Source organism: Monodon monoceros, unplaced genomic scaffold, assembly GCF_005190385.1.
Source record: "Monodon monoceros isolate NGI ecotype Baffin Bay Population unplaced genomic scaffold, NGI_Narwhal_1 Super_Scaffold_16, whole genome shotgun sequence".
In the NCBI taxonomy this organism is placed as follows: Eukaryota; Metazoa; Chordata; class Mammalia; order Artiodactyla; family Monodontidae; genus Monodon; species Monodon monoceros.
Genome location: NW_021703772.1, coordinates 92016973 through 92035980, shown reverse-complemented (window position 1 = coordinate 92035980; position 19008 = coordinate 92016973). Strand labels below are relative to the sequence as shown.

Here is a 19008-nt window from a genome sequence, read left to right as displayed (position 1 = left end):
CTCCTTGGGGAGGAGATAACACAACAAAGGTGAGAAACATTGGATAGTCTCTTTATTTTACAGAAGATCAGTTGCTAAACAATTTGCCCAATTTACACAGGTACTGGTAGACTTTCAGTTTAATGGATTTTAATGACAGTATTGATATTTGGCCAATTGGCTTTGCAAAATCATACTCAATAAATTATTCAGAACATTGACTCCCTGACCTGCTAATCATAAAGATTTTTGAAGATATAAGTCCTTACTGCACTCTCTGCTATCCCCTTTCCAGTCCTGACCCAGTTCTTCTGAGTTGGATCTACCTTAGACCCCACTGGTTTATCCAAGTGGGAAGCTACTACTTTATAATATTGGCCTTGACATAGTGAAGAGCTATAGAAAGTACGACTTGTAATATATGAATAGGCCTGGGAGGAAAAGAACTTTCAACCAGTTTTGCAATGCAGGGGTTTTGGTTTGTAATTTTTGTGTTACTTCTAAAAATGTATAATGCAATTTCTCGTACAAAAGAGTGAACTATTCTGCATTTAAAAATGTTTTAGGTGGTGTCTCATTCCCCTCACTACTTAGGAACCTGGTGAATCCCATGAGCCTTCCTTTGAAGTCAAATTAACTTGTTCAGTCTAAAACAATTTGCAGATTTAAAGCAGTGTATGCTAACAAGGCTGTCAGGTACAGTGAGCCCTTTTCTTTCCCTTCCTTTAAAAACAGGATGGTGCGCATATTTGTTTTAGAGAGCAATAGTTCTTTCTTGGCTCTCTTAAGTAATCACCACATATTTCCCCTTTTGTGGCCCCTTAGGAATGGCTTTAAGCTTTGGAGTTTGTGATGTTCTTGGAGGACTGTGTCACCTCAGAGAACATGGATTTCCCCTTCTCATTACCATTTCCATTGAGTTATTCCCGGGTTGAAACATCCACCTTCTATATCCACCTAAATCAGACCTTCTAAATCAGATGAAGGCCCTTCTTGCTGATGGAGTAACAGGGCATCCTGTGACCGGTACTGAAGTCTGGGAGACTTAGGTCTGCTTTCTTTTGCCACCTTCTGACCTTTCTTACCAGATCTTCCTGTTCCGTGTCCCTTTCCCTGTCCCTGCTCTCTGACACATTTCTATCTCAACCACGTTTTTTTTTTTTGTATTTTTAAAATATCCTTTTTCTTTCCAATTCTTGCCCAATGGACTTAGGGATGTTTTACGGTCACCTCTGTTTTTCCTCAGTTGATGGGTTGGATATGGTTGATAAGGAAAAAGATTTGAGCTAGTGACGCTATGTGTACCCAGTGGAGGGTCAGCTTTACAGCCCTCCTTCTCCAAGTTCCAAGTTGCCTTAATGGCTTCTTTGGTCATCCTTTGCTCTTTAAGAAAATCTAGGGGTGGGCTGCTTATTGTGAACTCATGGTAATAACTTAGGAATGACTTTAATCTTAAATTTTATTTTCTATAAATGTATTTATTTATTTTTATTTTATTTTTGGCTGCATTGGGTCTTCGTTGCTGCGCACGGGCTTTCTCTAGTTGCAGTGAGTGGGGGCTACTCTTTGTTGTGGTGCACAGGCTTCTCTTTGCTGTGGCTTCTCTTGTTGCGGAGCATGGGCTCTAGGTGCGTGGGCTTAAGTAGTTGTGGCACGTGGGCTCAGTAGTTGTGGCTTGCGGGCTCTAGAGCGCAGGCTCAGTAGTTGTGGCGCATGGGATTAGTTGCTCCCCAGCATGTGGGATCTTCCCTGACCAGGGCTCGAACCCATGTCCCCTGCATTGGCAGGCGGATTCTTAACCACTGTGCTACCAGGGAAGTCCCTTTAATCTTAAATTTTAAGATGAAAATAATCATTATAATTTAGTTTCATCCTCTCCATCAAACTTTTAGTAATTTTTTTTTTTTTTTTTTTTTTTTTTTTTTTTTTTTTTTTTTTGCGGTGCGCGGGCCTCTCACTGCTGTGGCCTCTCCCGTTGCGGAGCACAGGCTCCGGACGCGCAGGCTCAGCGGCCATGGCTCACGGGCCCAGCCGCTCCGCGGCATGTGGGATCTTCCCGGACCGGGGCACGAACCCGTGTCCCCTGCATCGGCAGGCGGACTCTCAACCACTGCGCCACCAGCGAAGCCCCAGTAATAATTCTAAGTACGTTTCAGAATCACATCAGAAACACCCACCTTGCTCCTCATTTTCCCCTAAAACACCTACCTTTCTGAGGTTTGGCCTTTAATACTGATATTTTTAAACCTATTTTTTTCATTTTATTTCTCTTTAAGAATTTTTTAGAAGGGGACATAGTGTTCACTTATTCATTTTCCTAATTAATTATCACTAGTCTGAGAAACGATCAGAAAGAAATTTTCAAAAGAAGATGTGGTATGTATATACAATGGAATATTAGTCATAAAAAAGAATAAAATAATGCCATTTGGAGTGCCATGGATGGATCTAGTGATTGTCATAGTGAGTGAAGTAAGCTAGAGAAAGACAAATATCATATGATATCACTTATATGTGGAATCTAAAAAAATGGTACAAATGAACTTATTTACAAAACAGAAACAGAATCACATCTGTAGAAAGCAAACTTATGGTTACCAAGGGGGAAAGGAGGAGGGGAGGGATAAACTGGGAGACTGGGATTGACATATACACACTACTATATATAAAATAGATAACTAATAAGAACCTACTGTATAGCACAGGGAGCTCTACTCAGTACTCTGTAATGACTATATTGGAAAAGAATCTATAAAAGAGTGAAGATATATATGTGTGTGTGTTTAACTGACTCACTTTGCTGTACAGCAGAAACTAACACGACATTCTAAATCAAATATACTCCAATAAAATTAATTAAAAAAGGAGCAGAGGAGAGAATATATCATAAAGAAATATATGAATATAGGTCTGAAGGCTACTGTATTTCTCCCCTAATTTTGTAATTGTTGGATATTGATCTAATTACTTTCTAAAACTGAATACATACTTCATTTATTTTGTCCATTTTTATTCTGAATATTGTTTTCCATCTTTACTTATCATGTTGTTACTCGGTAGCATTAAGAAAATCACTAGTTGGTAGGTATTTTCGAATTCACTATGTGAAATGAATGAAATTTGGAAAATTTTTTGACATGTGGCCGAATTTCACATAATTCCCGCAATTAGAAATGATTATTTTTAGATATTATATTTATGGTACATACATCCTCCTGCCAAACTGTATTGCACAGTACTTTGCCAAGAGAGTCACAATATGGCTAAAATTAAGCTTTATTAGATATAATAGGATGAGATGGGATTTAATTCTTTAAGCTGCCTATAAGTGCTAGAAGACATATTTGCTATTATTCTAACCACTAAGTTAAAAGAATGATGCATTATTTTGCAAATCCCAGTGGCAAAAGGCAATTGAAATAATACATGAAGCTTCTTTAAGGAAAATAGCTTTCTGGTTAAAACTGTAATATTATTTATCTTTCCCCTTCAACCGTTTGACTCCTTCAGTTTGTGGAAGCCTATTTATTTCAGCAGTTAGGTGGATTGAATTTCTGCCAAGTCAGTATGCTCCCTAAATGCATATGCCAGAGGCAATACTGTTTCTCAAAAACCATTTAGAAAGCAGCATTTTTACATAAGTGGGCTCTTTCATTATTTTTGAATTAACTCTGAGCAATTGCTGTTTATATTATGATTTCCTGGACACCCTGTGGAACGAGGGGGTTCTGAGTTTTGAGTGAGAATTCCCTTTGGGATTGACAGGGCCTGCGTTTGATTTGGAAAATTGAAGTGAGTATAACTTTTTGGTCTAAGTTCTTTGTGAAGGCTGATGTCTTTCTGCAAATCAAATATCTTATGTAAAATCAACTGAAGATAGAATGCAGGGGTTCTCAGATACCCCTAAGATAGAAAGCAGGCAAAATCATCTGGGTTTTAAGAGTTCCCAGGAAGTAGCATCACCTTTACTTTCTTTTCATCTCTACCTCCCTGAAAGTACTGGAAAAAAATCAATATGTTTGACTAATTTCTTGCCCATGATCAAGATCTTTCTTTCTGTTCTGAGGGAAAGCTGAGTTCCATTACGCCATGGCAGAATTACCTGAAACTCTTGTTAAATTTTTAAAGACTCATTTGATGTTTCATCTGATAATAGACATATTAAAAAACAAGAAAATGCCATTGGCTCCTGTGATAACATTTTTTACTCTAAGCAAACATTACTCATTTTTTAAATAAAATACAGAGGGTACCTAGTTATTAATTATAATTAACTAATTTTGATGATGATGATGCAATTTCCATTTAATTTCTTTTTGAGGCATTAAATGACATTGAACTTTAGATCTTACAAAATGGCCAGCAGTAGGGGTGGGGGGGGTAATATACTCTTATTGAATCTTTGTCAACTTATTTCTGTGTTGACTCAAATTAGTTTGGATCAGAGCTTGATTTAGTTTCAAAGGAGGAGATGTGAAGGCACTCATTTTTCTTTACAGTGGTGGTCACATGCTAATGATAACAACAGGCATTTTTCCTCTTAATTACAAATCATTTCGATGGAATTTGTATGTTCATCTAAAATCACTTTGTCCTTAAGGAAAATCATGAACTGTGCACATTGCTAGAATTAAGAACAGTTTTTTCTTTAACATTAAATGTATCAACTCCAGCATATTCCCACCCCCTTTGTTAATTAGCATTCTGTTCATGGAGTAATTCATTATTTAAGGTGATTAGTAGCAGACTTGCACATTTCTTGTAAGGCAGGTCAATTTAATAATTTCTTATTGCAAATGAAAAATTCCAGGTTAGGCACCGAAATATTCAAAGCATTAATGACTACTGCATATGTGCAATCACTTATCAGGCTGTAATATATTCCCTAGCTTTAGAAAGCTACTGCTATGTAGTGATCTCAATTGATCTGAGTTAAAAGTTACTTTGTGTCTTTAACACTTCGTGGCCGTGAGAGGTCTTTATAGGGGCTAACATTGCAGCCTACAAAACCTAAATAGCCTATAAAACCTTGGCTAATTGCTTACCTATTCAGGCAATTGGTCAACACAGGAATGGCAGAAGGTGTCAAGGTGACATGGTCTAAGGCAGCTGGAGAAAGTTGGACCAGCATAGACCTTCACTGAATAGGTACACTGATTGCAGCAGGGATCCATTGCATTAGAGCAGACAGTTATTAGCAAATAGAAATAAAGTTGTTTCAGTCGGTATATCTAGAGAAAGGATTTCAGGTGACTAGAAAAGCAGCTTCTCTTCCCACAGACATCATGGCTGGAGTTTGGTCAAGAAGAATTGAGGGCTCAGTAGAGAGTAAACTACCCAGACCATCCAATTTGAGGTGGTTCAGGTATGCCCCCCTACCCCACCCACCTCCCAGGATAATTTTATTACATCATGAACAGCTACAAATAAAAGAACAGTTGTTTAAAGTGGAGCACATTTTGGTCTCACTATCTCCTGCTTTGTCAGGGAGGTGTGGGATGGAGCTTGAAGGAGTATTGAAGTGGCAATAAAGTAGGAGCGGAATTTGGATTTTGTTTAAAGGGTTAAACAGCCTGCAACCTTCTTGAATATCTTGGATCTGTCGTGTCACTGGTTGCCTCCACTGTGGTCACTGTGATTCATAAACAAAATATGCTTGGTACGAATGACCTCATCTATTCTGTCTGATGCCTTCATTCCATGGAAGGAAAACCAAGAGGAACAGGTGGAGGTGAGTCAGCCACCAGGGACAAGGCTCAGGTCTTGCTCTGCCTTGGACTGGCTGAGTGAACTTGGAGAAACCACCTAAGGTCTTTGGAATTCAGTTTTTCAGTAAAATTGCTGAATTAAACTAAATTAGCTCTAGAGCTCCCCTTCTAGCTCTAAGAGTCAATAGGCGTAGCGATATCCTATGTTCAGTTTTCTTGGGGAGTTGACTACCTAAGTGATCTGAAGCTGGTAAGTGCTTCGTGACTTACTCATGATTTATTTCTAGAACAAATGTATCCCAGGGGGCTGAAATAGAGAAAAGTTGACCCAAGCCCATTGATTCAATGCCTAAATGAAGCATCTTAGACATGTCCCTGAGACTGGAAGAATTTATTGACATGGATTAAGATCTACTGTCTTTCAAAGCAGCAGGTGCTGAAGAGGCATGAGTGCTCTGACAAATGGCCTCACTCCCACCCCTGGGCCTCCAATTATGCCGCTTAGTAGCCTCCAGGGAAATCCCCCCATTCCTCACCAGCATACCATGTCTCTCCCTAATTTCATATCTTAGTACCATTAACCCTAATGTCAAACAGTCAGTTGATTGACAGTTAAGTATTTATCAAAGGGGACCTTAGGGGACTTAACCCCTCACCTCCCAATAATCATCAACAGCCCTCCAAAAATAAGCCAAATAAACATAATATCTGTAAAAAACATTGTCTTTGACAAATGCAGCTTCATGTCAAGTTCCCCAGTCTCTTTCCAACTGCACTACCAACCCTAAGGCTTAACTACCTTCTGGACAGTTAAGCCATTCTGGCGCTTCTAACGAGATTTAGTTCAGACCTGCTGTGAGCCTAGGTATTGCGCTGGTGCATTGACCAGTTTCAACTGCAGGGTCCAACCTCAAGTTCAGAGACTGTGACAGCAAGTGTCTGCTGGGTCTTGGAGCTGAGACGTTTGGGATACCTTCTCAGCATTGATCATCAGACACTTAAGTTCTGCCTGGTGTTACAGGGAGACAGCCATGGCAAAGGAAAGAGAAGCAGCAATAATGGCTTTCTAGTCTTATTGTTGAGGCTCATGGACTCATGAATGCTTAGTACCAACTCACGTTGAAAAAGAGGCTACATGAGGACAAGTGACCTTGTCTGTTTCACTGCAAATCTAGCTTCAGCACCTAACACAGTGTTAACTCATGGTAAGTACTTAGCAATGTAGGTTGATGAGGCCACACAGAGCAGTGGTTCACAGCACAGATTCTGGAACCAGACCACCTTGTTCCAAATCCTGCTAATTGGGAATGTGAGCGAGTGAGTAAGGTGTGTCTCAGTTTCCCCATTTTAAAGTAGGAATAATAATAGTATATATCTCAAAGTTATGCAGGATAAATGAATTGATGTTTTGTTTATAAACAGTGCCTGGCGTGCACTATAAATGTTTATTTAACAGCTAGAGTAATCAGTTTACATGCCCCCACGTCCTTTTCCATCATTACTTAGGTTTTGTTTTTGGAACTAAAGTTTGAGTTTGTGAGAACACATGCTAACCAAGCATGGGCCTGGACCGAAACACACTTCTGCCTTAAGACCTCTGGCTGTGCAGCTTTCTGTTTATACAATACTCTAAAGCATCTCTTTCCATCAATCTTGTTAAAATGCTACTTGACTTACCCTTCTCGACTGAGAGTTCCTTGAAAGCAGACACCATCCAATAGGGCTTAATTTAAACGGGTACTCACTGGTTTTGGAATGAATGCATGATGTACTCAGTGAATGGCTGCTTGTTGGTCTTTTACTCACTCCTGGGGAAGGAATTGCAAACCCCTCCCCCATCTCACAGGTTCTTCTTTACCTGTGGTCCATCAGTGTCATATGTACATGCACAGTCCTGGTCGCGCCAACCTCCCCACCCAGCTGTTGTTATCTTCAGCACAATTTCTGATCATCACCTCTCCTCAGCCTTCCCAGGAAACCCCTTTACTTTCCACCAATATCTGCTCTCTCTTCCCTTGCCTGTCTCTTCCACATGGCTTGCAAGCTTTGACATTTACGTTAGCAATCTTGCTTTGTTCCTGTCTTTTATTTTAAGTCAGTTCAAATCCTTTTGGTAAACTGTAAAAGAATTAGTTGCAAACAAACCGTTATTATCATTTTCCTTTGCAAGCTTTTGTTTGTGCCATTCACCCTCATAGACACCTCAAGCCGCTCCACTTCTTTCCCCGATGCTTAAAACATCTTCATGACAGTATTTTTTTGATTTTGCTCTTGCTTTGGTTTACATTCAAAGTCTGCTGGTCACAGCTGTGATTTAGTTCGATCTGTATCTGATTCAATTCACATCTTATGTAAAGAGCGAGGAAGTAAAGTAGATGGGGTGATTTACCTCCCTATTGTCTCATACCAGTCTCCATCTTTGAAGCGCTTCTGATCTGCTTAACAGATGGAGGTGACATATAGGAAATATTTCAATCATAGTACAAGGCAACCCATAAGATAAAACCGTCTGGTCTTAAACCATTGGCTCACAAAGTCTGAATTGCTCCGAAACCCGCTTAGTGTGGGATCACTCTGTGCAAGTGTAGTCAGGCATTTGGCTGTTCTTTTATTGGGTCGTTTTGGGGTATCGCTATCCTAGCTCCTATTGTGTTATAATCTCCATGAGAATCAGGAGCCCGTCTTCTTCTTCATCAGCGTATTTTCATGATTCTCAGCATGGGTCCGCATAGAGAGGACACTTGATGAGCACCACTGATGGATAGATGATTACTTCCTCCTGCCTTGACCCAGTTCTGGGCATTCTCCGGGCGCAGGTGCACACCAGGAAGAGCCGGAAGGTTCCTAGTTGGCATTTCCTGTGGCTACGCAGACACTCCTTGTGCCTCTGGCTAGGCTTTCTAATGCAACTGACTTCCAGGGGCTAATTCTGCCACTGCAGATCCTGATTTTTCTTCTTCTTCTAAAAACCATTTTTCCTCCGTGTCTTCGGGAGGTCCACCCCTCAGGGGAGTAAGAGCAGTAGATTGGTTATGGTAAACACCCCACCTCGGGGTTCAATTTTTCACAACAACCCAGTCATTTGTATAGTCGAGATAGACTCATCTTAGAACTTCACAAAGCCACTTAATTTTTTAAACTTCATAACTCTAGATAATTTTTATCTAGGTTTCCAGTCCTCTCTTGGATTCCCAGGGAATACTCTGTCAAACAGGAAACTCAAATGCATGCCCTTTGTCACTGTCTTTTCTTGCCTTTCCTCACCCCAAATGCTAATAATGTGGAGCTAAGTAGTACATATTGCAAGAGTGTTGATAGTTTGTTTGCATATAATCTGTTTAACCGTAAAGCTGATGTGAACAAGGCAGCCACCCAAATAAAGATGGGAAAAATTCTAGGGATGTTCAGAGAATGTGACTCAGGCCATTTTTTTTTTTCCATCCATGCAGTCTCGAGACCCGTGGAAAAGACATTATGTTTAGGACCTGCCCCTTCAGCTTCTCAGCTCTGCAATATCCCTTGCTCTACAGACTGTATAGTATCTTCCTGGTCAGCCTGGGGCTTGTGCGTCCATGAAAACTGCCACGATCCTCAGGGAAGAAAAGGTGAGTGCCTTGTTTGTATGTGCTTCATTTCCTTCCAGTGCACGCTATTTATTCTGGTCACTAAATAGCTCCTTAAGTCCGCTTAGGACAATATTTGTTTGTAAAATGTAGATAACCAGCTCAAGTCTGACAGCATTCAGTTATTAAGGAAGCATTGGAGACATTTCTGTGGGCACAGAATCCTACCTTGGTTGACCTTCCAATTAGGCTCATAGCTGGTGAAGTGACTATTACTGAAAAATGGTATAATTTAACCCCACAAGATATTTGGTCCTGACCAAAATGTCCATAAGACATTTGTTCCACACCAAAATGTCCTTCATATTTGGTCCTATCCAAAACATCCATGAGCATATTTATCCCATGCCACATGATTTGATTAGGACCAAATTTCAAGGAGCTTTTGCCATGCACCAAATGTCTTATGGACATCTTGGACTGGATCAAATAGCTGCTAGCCATAAATTAATGATTTTTTTATATGTAATGGTTATACTGTAGAAATTAGATGCGATTTCTATAATCATATCAAGAAACAATGGTTTTCCATATCTATTTATTATTTTCAGATTCCCAAAGGCTGAATCACATACTGAATTTGATGTTATACTTCAAATTTTCATGAGGGACATTTATGTGTGTTGTTTTCTATTGATGTTGTCCTCAGGCTTAAAGCGAAATCTTCAACCTTTGGGTGCTTGTTTATATTTGTTACGCTATGAGACTAGATATCAATTACAGGAAAAATACTGTAAAATATACAAACACATGGAGGCTAAACAATACAATACTAAATACTGAAGAACTCAAAGAGAAATCAAAAAATACCTAGAAACAAATGACAATAAAAACATGACGACCCAAAACCTATGGGATGCAGCAAAAGCAGTTCTAAGAGGGAAGTTTATAGCAATACAATGCCACCTTAAGAAACAAGAAAAATCTCAAATAAACAACCTAACCTTACACCTAAAGCAATTAGAGAAAGAAGAACCAAAAAACCCCCCCAAAGTTAGCAGAAGGAAAGAAATCATACAAATCAGATCAGAAATAAATGAAAAAGAAATGAAGGAAACCATAGCTAAGGTCAATAAAACTAAAAGCTGGTTCTTTGAGAAGATAAACAAAATTGATAAACCATTAGCCAGACTCATCAAGAAGAAAAGGAAGAAGACTCATATCAATAAAATTAGAAATGGAAAAGGAGAAGTAACAACTGACACTGCGGAAATACAAAGGATCATGAAAGATTACTATAAGCAACTATATACCAATAAAATGGACAACCTGGAAGAAATGGACAAATTCTTAGAAAAGCACAACCTTCCGAGACTGAACCAGGAAGAAATAGAAAATATGAACAGACAAATCACAAGCACTGAAATTGAAACCGTGATTAAAAATCTTTCAAAACAGTTTCCCTGGTGGAGCAGTGGTTGAGAGTCTGCCTGCCGATGCAGGGGACATGTGTTCGTGCCCCGGTCCGGGAAGATCCCACATGCCGCGGCTGGGCCCATGAGCCATGGCCGCTGAGCCTGCACGTCCGGAGCCTGTGCTCCACAGTGGGAGAGGCCACAACAGTGAGAGGCCCGCATACTGCAAAAAAAAAAAAAAAAAAATCTTTCAACAAACAAAAGCCCAGGACAAGATGGCTTCACAGGGGAACTCTATCAAACATTTAGAGAAGAGCTAACACCTATCCCTCTCAAACTCTTCCAGAATATAACAGAGGGAGAAACACTCCCAAAGTCATTCTACAAGGCAGCAATCACTCTGATACTAAAACCACACAAAGAGGTCACAAAAATAGAAAATTACAGGCCAAAGTCTCTGATGAACATAGATGCAAAAATCCTCAACATAATACTAACGAACAGAATCCAACAGCACATTAAAAGGATCATACACCATGATCAAGTGGGGTTTATCCCTGGAATGCAAGGATTCTTCGATATATGCAAATCAATCAATGTGATACACCATATTAACAAACCATATGATAAACTCGAAAGATGCAGAAAAAGCTTTCAACAAAATTCAACACCCATTTATGATAAAAACCCTCCAGAAAGTAGGCATTGAGGGAGCCTACCTCAACATAATAAAGGCCATATGTGACAAACCCACATCCAGCATCGTTCTCAATGGTGAAAAACTGGAACCATTTCCTCTAAGATCAGGAACAAGACAAGGTTGTCCACTCTCACCACAGTTATTCAACATAGTTTTGGAAGTTTTAGCCACAACAATCAGAGAAGAAAAAGAAACAAAAGGAATCCAAAGTGGAAAAGAGGAGTAATACTGTCGCTGTTTGCAGATGACATGATACTATACATAGAGCATCCTAAAGATGCTCCCAGAAAACTACTAGAGCTAATCAATGAATTTGGTAAAGTTGCAGGATACAAAATTAATGCACAGAAATCTCTTGAATTCCTATACACTAGTGATGAAAATTCTGAAAGAGAAATTAAGGAAACCCTCCCATTTACCATTGCAACAAAAAGAATAAAATATCTAGGAATAAACCTACCTAAGGAAACAAAAGACCTGTATGCAGAAAACTGTGAGACACTGATGAAAGAAATTAAAGGTGATACAAACATATGGAGATATATACCATGTTCTTAGATTGGAAGAATCAACATTTTGAAATTACTTATACTACCCAAAGCAATCTACAGATTCAGTGCAATCCCTATCAAACTACTACTGGCATTTTTCACAGAAATAGAACAAAACATTTCACAATTTGTATGGAAACACAAAAGACCCCGAATAACCAAAGCAATCTTGAGAAAGAAAAACGGAGCTGGAGGAATCAGGCTCCCTGACTTCAGACCATACTACCAAGCTATAGTAATCAAGACAGTATGGTAGTGGCACAAAAACAGAAATATAGATCAATGGAACAGGATAGAAAGCCCAGAGATAAACCCACACACATAAGGTCACCTTACCCTTGATAAAGGAGGAAAGAATATACAAGGGAGAAAAAGCCTCTTCAATAAGTGGTGCTGGGAAAACTGGACAGCTACATGTAAAAGAATAAAGTTAGAACACTCCCTAACACCATACACAAAAAAAACCCTCAAAATGCATTAAAGATCTAAATGTAGGGCCAGACATTATAAAACTCTTAGAGGAAAACATAGGCAGAACACTCTATGACATAAATTACAGCAAGATCCTTTTTGACCCACCTCCTAGTGAAATGGAAATAAAAGCAAAAATAAACAAATGGGACCTAATGAAACTTAAAAGCTTTTGCACAGCAAGGGAAACCATAAACAAGATGAAAAGACAACCCTAAGAATGGGAGAAAATATTTGCAAACGAAGCAACTGACAAAGGATTAATCTCCAAAATATACAAGCAGATCATGGAGCTCAATATCAAAATAAGAAACAACCCAATCCAAAAATTGGCAGAAGACCTAAATAGACATTTCTCCAAAGAAGATATATAGATTGCCAACAAACACATGAAAGGATGCTCAACATCATTAATCATTAGAGAAATGCAAATCAGATCTACAGTGAGGTATCACCTCACACCAGTCAGAATGGCCATCATCAAAAAATCTACAAACAATAAATGGGTGTGGAGAAAAGGGAACCCTCTTGCACTCTTGGTGGGAATGTAAATTGATACAGCCACTATGGAGGACAGTATGGAGGTTCCTTAAAAAACTAAAAATACAACTACCATACTACCCAACAATCCCACTACTGGGCATATACCCTGAGGAAACCATAATTCAAAAAGAGTCATGTACCACAATGTTCACTGCAGCTGTATTTACAATAGCCAAGACATGGAAGCAACCTAAGTTTTCATCAACAGATGAATGGATAAAGAAGATGTGGCACATATATACAATGGAATATTACTCAGCCATAAAAAGAAACAAATTGAGTTATTTTTAGTGAGGTGGATGGACCTAGAGTCTGTCATACAGAGTGAAGTAAGTCAGAAAGAGAAAAACAAATACCGTATGCTAACACATATATATGGAATCTAAAAAATATATATAAGGTTCTGAAGCACCTACGGGGTTCAGGACAGGAATAAAGAAGCAGAAGTAGAGAATGGACTTGAGGACATGAGGAGGGGGAAGGGTAAGCTGGGATGAAGTGAGAGAGTGGCATTGACATATATACACTACCAAATGTAAAATAAATAGCTAGTGGGAAGCAGCCACATAGCACAGGGAGATCAGCTTGGTGCTTTGTTTACACTTAGTGGGGTGGGTTAGGGATGGTGGGAGGGAGATGTGGGGATATAGGTATATGTATAGCTGATTCACTTTGTTATACCACAGAAACTAACACAACATTGTAAAGCAATTATACTCCAATAAAGATGTTTAAAAAAACCCCACAAAACTCTTCAGTGGCCAAGAGACAGATACAATGGATAAAATAAAGAAATTTAAATAATCAAAAAAAAACATTTTTAAAAAAAAGAAAAGAAAAGAAGCCCTTGATGGGCACTGTAGTGAAAAAAAAAAAAAAATATATATATATATATATATACACACTCCAGAAAAGATGTTAAAAAAAAATTTATAGGTCTGTGCAGTCCTGTTTTCTTTGGTTTGCTGTTATATACACATCTGCATCTTCACATGTACATTTTTAGTGGCATCTTGACTTCTCTTTTATTGATCCTTCAGTTTTTTTTGTTTTTGTTTTTTTTTGATCCTTCAGTTTTTCTTGATACTGTGTTCCTTAATGGCAGTGCTAAAAGGAAATATTCATTTTACTTAGAGAAATGAGATCCAAGAACATTCCACAAGTTAGGTTGTGTTTGCTAAGCACTAATCCTTCCAGTTTTCCCACGGAAAAGAAGAGCACATGGCCAAGTGCTTGATGCTACGATACTGATGCTCTCAGCTTAATTCTACCTCCATTTGAAAACTCACATTTCAGCACTCCCCAGAGGGCTCACAGCCACACATGGGCACGCCCAGGTTCACACACCCATGTCCCTTGGCTTTTCTCTTTATTCTGTCTCTTTTGTTCTAAGGTAGAAGAGGAGTATGTGTATTGCATCTAGGACAGAAAGACTAAATTTAAGTCTTTTGTCAAACAATAGAAATCTGAATCTCAATAGAATATGGGGGTCTATTGGAAAGCTCATGCTACTCCTGTATTAGACATGTAAGCAGAATGCCCCCCCAAGCCTCTTTAGCTTATAGGTACAAATAATTTCCCATTAATTCTAACACTCACGATTTGTTGTCTTGTGGTCCACACGTGTATAACTGGACTATGCAAGTCTCTTGTAGTTGTATGTGAGGCTCCCCAGGGTGACTTACCTGTTATTAGCACCAGTCCTCTTATGTTTGATGTGTGTGTCTCTGTTTTAAGGTCTCTGTCTAGAACATCATTTGAGGCGGGACTTACGCTCCCGCAGCCACTGTGGCCATGGCTGTCCCTGCTGGCACAAAGTTACTGCATTGAGTGTTGCCTTCCTTTGCTTTCAAAGCTGGAGAACCCACACCAGGCCAAGTGGACCCTATATTCATTGGGACACTTTTGGTTATAAGTGACAGAAGCCCAATTCCAACTGGTATAAGCCAAAATAAGGGAACTTATTAGCTCATCTAGCTGAAAATAGAAGGGGACATAGGGTGGCATCCCAAAGTATCAAGAGGTCAACAGAGCACAGTTTCATTCTTTATCTTCCTCTTTATAATCTTCTGTTTCTACAATCTTCTGTTCTTTTCTCCTTCTATTTATAATCTATTTCTCCATCTCTTGCTTCTACTTTTCCCTTTATTAGGTTCAGTTTAAGGCAGGTCCTCTCCATGGAGCAAAGACCAGGCATTAATTTTCTTTCTTTTCTTTTTTTCAACCACTAAACTTTTATTGTATATCCTTCTTGTTGGTAGATTTAGTTTTGGTTAACGTATGCCTTTTAGTGATTATTGGTGTCCTTGACAGATGTATAACAAGGCAACAACAAAATTCTGTAACTATTTGAGGCACTCTGATTTGAAACATCTATTTCTTAGAATTTGTTAACAAAAATTCAAGTATTAGATGTTGTTCTAAATCCCTTCAGTGATATAAATAATTGTCTTTTATTGCTTAAGAGGCAATATTACATTCGAACCTTATTTTATGCAGTTGATGTTTGATTTAAAACAAAACAAAAAGTTAGACAGCCCTATATCATCCTAATTATCTAAGCTCAATTTGTAAAATCCATTTATGATTTTACTGGGGCAGATTGTAAAAATCTCTCAATTTCATAGAAACTTTCAGAGGTCAGTTAACATCAACATGGTCTGCAGATCACAAATTAGAGAATAAAGATAAAAATTTTGTTTCCTTGATTCTTAGATCCATTCTTTTCACACGTTTTGTTTTCTAGATCTAATTGTGTCACAAAATCAGTAAGCACATTTTATGTGGAGGTTTTTTTTTCTCTAGAGCATTGTAATAAAATCAACTTAACATCTTATAAAGGATGATATCTTATTTTTATGGTTAATTTTTATCATCTTTATTGAGATATAACTGACATATAACATTGTGTAATTTTAAGGTACACAACATGATGATTTGATATATATATATATATGATGATTTGATATATAATCATATATATATATATGATTACTGCAGTGAGGTTAGTTAACATATCCGTCACCTCACAGAGTTACCTTTTTTTTGTGGTAAGGACTTTTAGTATTTTTCTCTCTCTGTACCCTTGTGTTCATTGACACATTACTCACAATAGTCAACATATGGAACCAGATAAAATGCCCAAAGACAGATTAATGGGTAAAGAAAATGTTATACACATATATATATGTATATATCTCACATATATATATATATTTATATCATATATATACAAAGTATATATATATATATATATATATATATATGAATATTTTTTGGCCATAAAAATAGAAGGAAATCCTACCATTTGTGACAATATTGAGGAAGCTTGAGGACATTATACAAAGTGGAATAAGTCAGACAGAGAGAGACAAATACTGTATAATCTCACTTTTATGTAGATTCTAAAAAACCCAAACTCATAGTCATAGAGAGTAGAATGGTGGTCCCCAGGGGCTAGGTGGTGGGAAAAATGGGGAGATGTTGATCAAAGTGTACAAGCTTCCAGTTGCAAGATGAATAAGCTCTTAGGATCTAATGTACAGCATCCAATGTATAGCATGGTTAACAATACTGTATTTATACTTAAAAGCTGCTAAGAGATTAAATCTTAAAAGTTCTCACCACGCATACACATATAAGGTAATTTTTATTTTCGATGGTAAATAAAGTAGCAAGAAGTGTCTTCCTTAATAATTTCAGGAAGAGTCCTGGAATTGACTCTCACTGGCTGCTTTGTGTCATGTGTTCCTCTCTGACCCAAACGCTCTGATTGTGGGATGTGGAGCTGAACCAGCCAGGTCCTAGGCATGTGGCCACCACTGGAGGGACAACCCCATCCAAGCCTCACAAGCTGAGAGTGGGGCAGGAGCAACTCCCTTAAGGAAATACGAGGTCCTGATCCTGCAAGAAGATAGAAGCAATGCAGGGGTCAAACGTAATAGATGTTTATTAAATGCTTTGTCCCCCTTTGTTCTGGCCCATAGAGTCTCTGTAACAATTCAGAAAATGCTCCTTTTTCCCAATCCTGTGTTGCAGTTTTGGTTACTTGAGCCAACTTTTCACAAAACCCTTTGTGAAAAACTGCACTTTCAACTTTTATTTCTGTCTTCCTCTTCCACGTAACTCAGAAAAGGTCCATGGAACTCATCTGGGAAACTCACAACATTCTGACCCTTTCATTCAACCCATTTTCCCAAGATGCTTTTATGCCAAACTACTTCATCATTGGCTTCTCTCCCCCTCTTGCATAAGTCAGCTCTGACAAAGGCACCCTGGTGCATCGTTCATTAGACTTCACCTGTTGTGGGTTAAATTGTGTCCTCCAAAAAGATATGTTCAATACCAACCCCTTGGACATGTGAATATGCCCTTATTTGGAAATAGGGTTATTGCGAATGTAATCAGGTTGAGACGAGGTCGTATTGGATTGGGCTAGGCCCTATTCTAATGACTGATATCCTTATACAAAGAGGAAAATCTGCACACAGAGCTACACACAGAGGAGAGTGCCTTATGAAGATACAAAGACACAGAAGACAAGGAGAAGGCCATGTGAAGACAGAGGCAGACATTAATAGAGTGAGGCTTCTATAGGCCAATAACTACTAGAAGCTAGGAGAGAGGCATGAAAACAGTCCTTCCCTAGAGCATTCAGAGGGAGCATGGCTCTACTGACACCTTGATCTGGGGCTTCTAGCCTCCAGAATTACGAGGCAGATTTCTGTTGTTTTACGTTACTCAGTTTGTGGTACTTTGTTTTGGTCACCCAAGGGAACTAATATACTGCCCAACTTTGTATCAGCATTTAGTTTCAGCAAGGATCCAACACTTCCTAAAATGTCAAAACTAAAGTATGGAGAAGTAAAGAAATTATCCTAAATCCCACAGTGATTTAATAATGGCCAGGCCAGCACTAAGAACTTGAGTTCCTGTCTTCTCAGTCCGCTGTTCCTTCTAACACTGGCTTCCTTAATGATTTCCTCCGTAAGTCTAAAGAAGTTTGGATCAAGGCACAAGTCCAACACTGAGGTTAGCAGAGAAGCCCTCTGCCCAGAGGCCAGTGGGAACCATTATCCATGAGAGCGAATCACTGAGCCTGATGTAGGAGATATGGCGTGAGGCATGGGATTCACCTTAGCTCCAGTGCATCATCTTTGGAGAGAGAGCAAAAGTAGATTGCAGTTATATGAGAAGGGGAGGGTATTCCAAGAACAGCTGGAGAGCACCAGGTATCTGGGATGTGTGTTTTTTGCCTTCAACAATAAATTTTTCAAAGAAAGGCTTAGCCTTTGGGGCTTGAAGGAAAGGGTAGAGACAGTACAACTTCTTTATCTGAAGGTGGTAGTTTTACCAGCCACCTGCAGAGTTTAGGGGCATGTTGGGATTGGTGAGAATTGCTGAGGCTAAGTGACCTGCCCTAGGAACTAAGTAATCACAGGCGGGAGAGAGTATAAGCTGCAGTGATTGTTATTCAGTTCTGGGAGTTTGTAGTTTTATATATGTCTCCCTAGAGTAGAGAGAATTTTTATTTGTAAGGTCTTACTAAAACCTGCCAGGACCACCTGCCTGTCATCCCTCTTGGGAAGAATAAAAAATAGAGTCCTCCCTCCAGGGAAAGGCTTCTGTACCGACAAGGAGTCCAAGCATGTTAGGGTGAGGCTAAATCATCTTGTTATTTCCATTGACTCGTGAGCATGAGTTCCAGGATCCTCTCAATCTAGGTCTGTCCCATGGTCCTACCGTGGGTTCTGCCAGAGTCTCTGACTGTCACAAACTAAATGCAGTTGAGAATTCCACGGAGGCTGGAGTACACTGGTTAATGCATTAAACATCACACAACTCTGGGATATAACTGAACTGTTTAGTTTCATATTTGAATTGCCTACCCTAAAGAAATGCAGTGAACCTCCTAGCAGAAATCTAGGATAGTCATATTTTCCTGGATACTTTATACTCCTCTTTCTATATGGATGGTGGAGGATTTGAGGAGGAAAAACAAGCAAACCACCATGTCAAGAAATAAATGTGTAAAGTTGGAGGTGATGACTTTTTCTCCTCACTCGTCTTTTTCCCAGT

General features: G+C 39.0%; 1 protein-coding gene across 2 annotated transcripts in view; it reads left to right on the top strand.

Annotated features, from left to right (window-relative positions):
• THSD7B (thrombospondin type 1 domain containing 7B) overlaps window positions 1–19008 on the top strand; it is a 975661-nt gene that overhangs the window by 473063 nt on the left and 483590 nt on the right. For both annotated transcript variants that reach the window (XM_029224675.1, XM_029224674.1), the window contains one exon: window positions 9137–9292. In XM_029224675.1, coding sequence (XP_029080508.1) covers window positions 9137–9292 — 156 coding nt within the window. The remainder of the gene's footprint in view (window positions 1–9136; window positions 9293–19008) is intronic.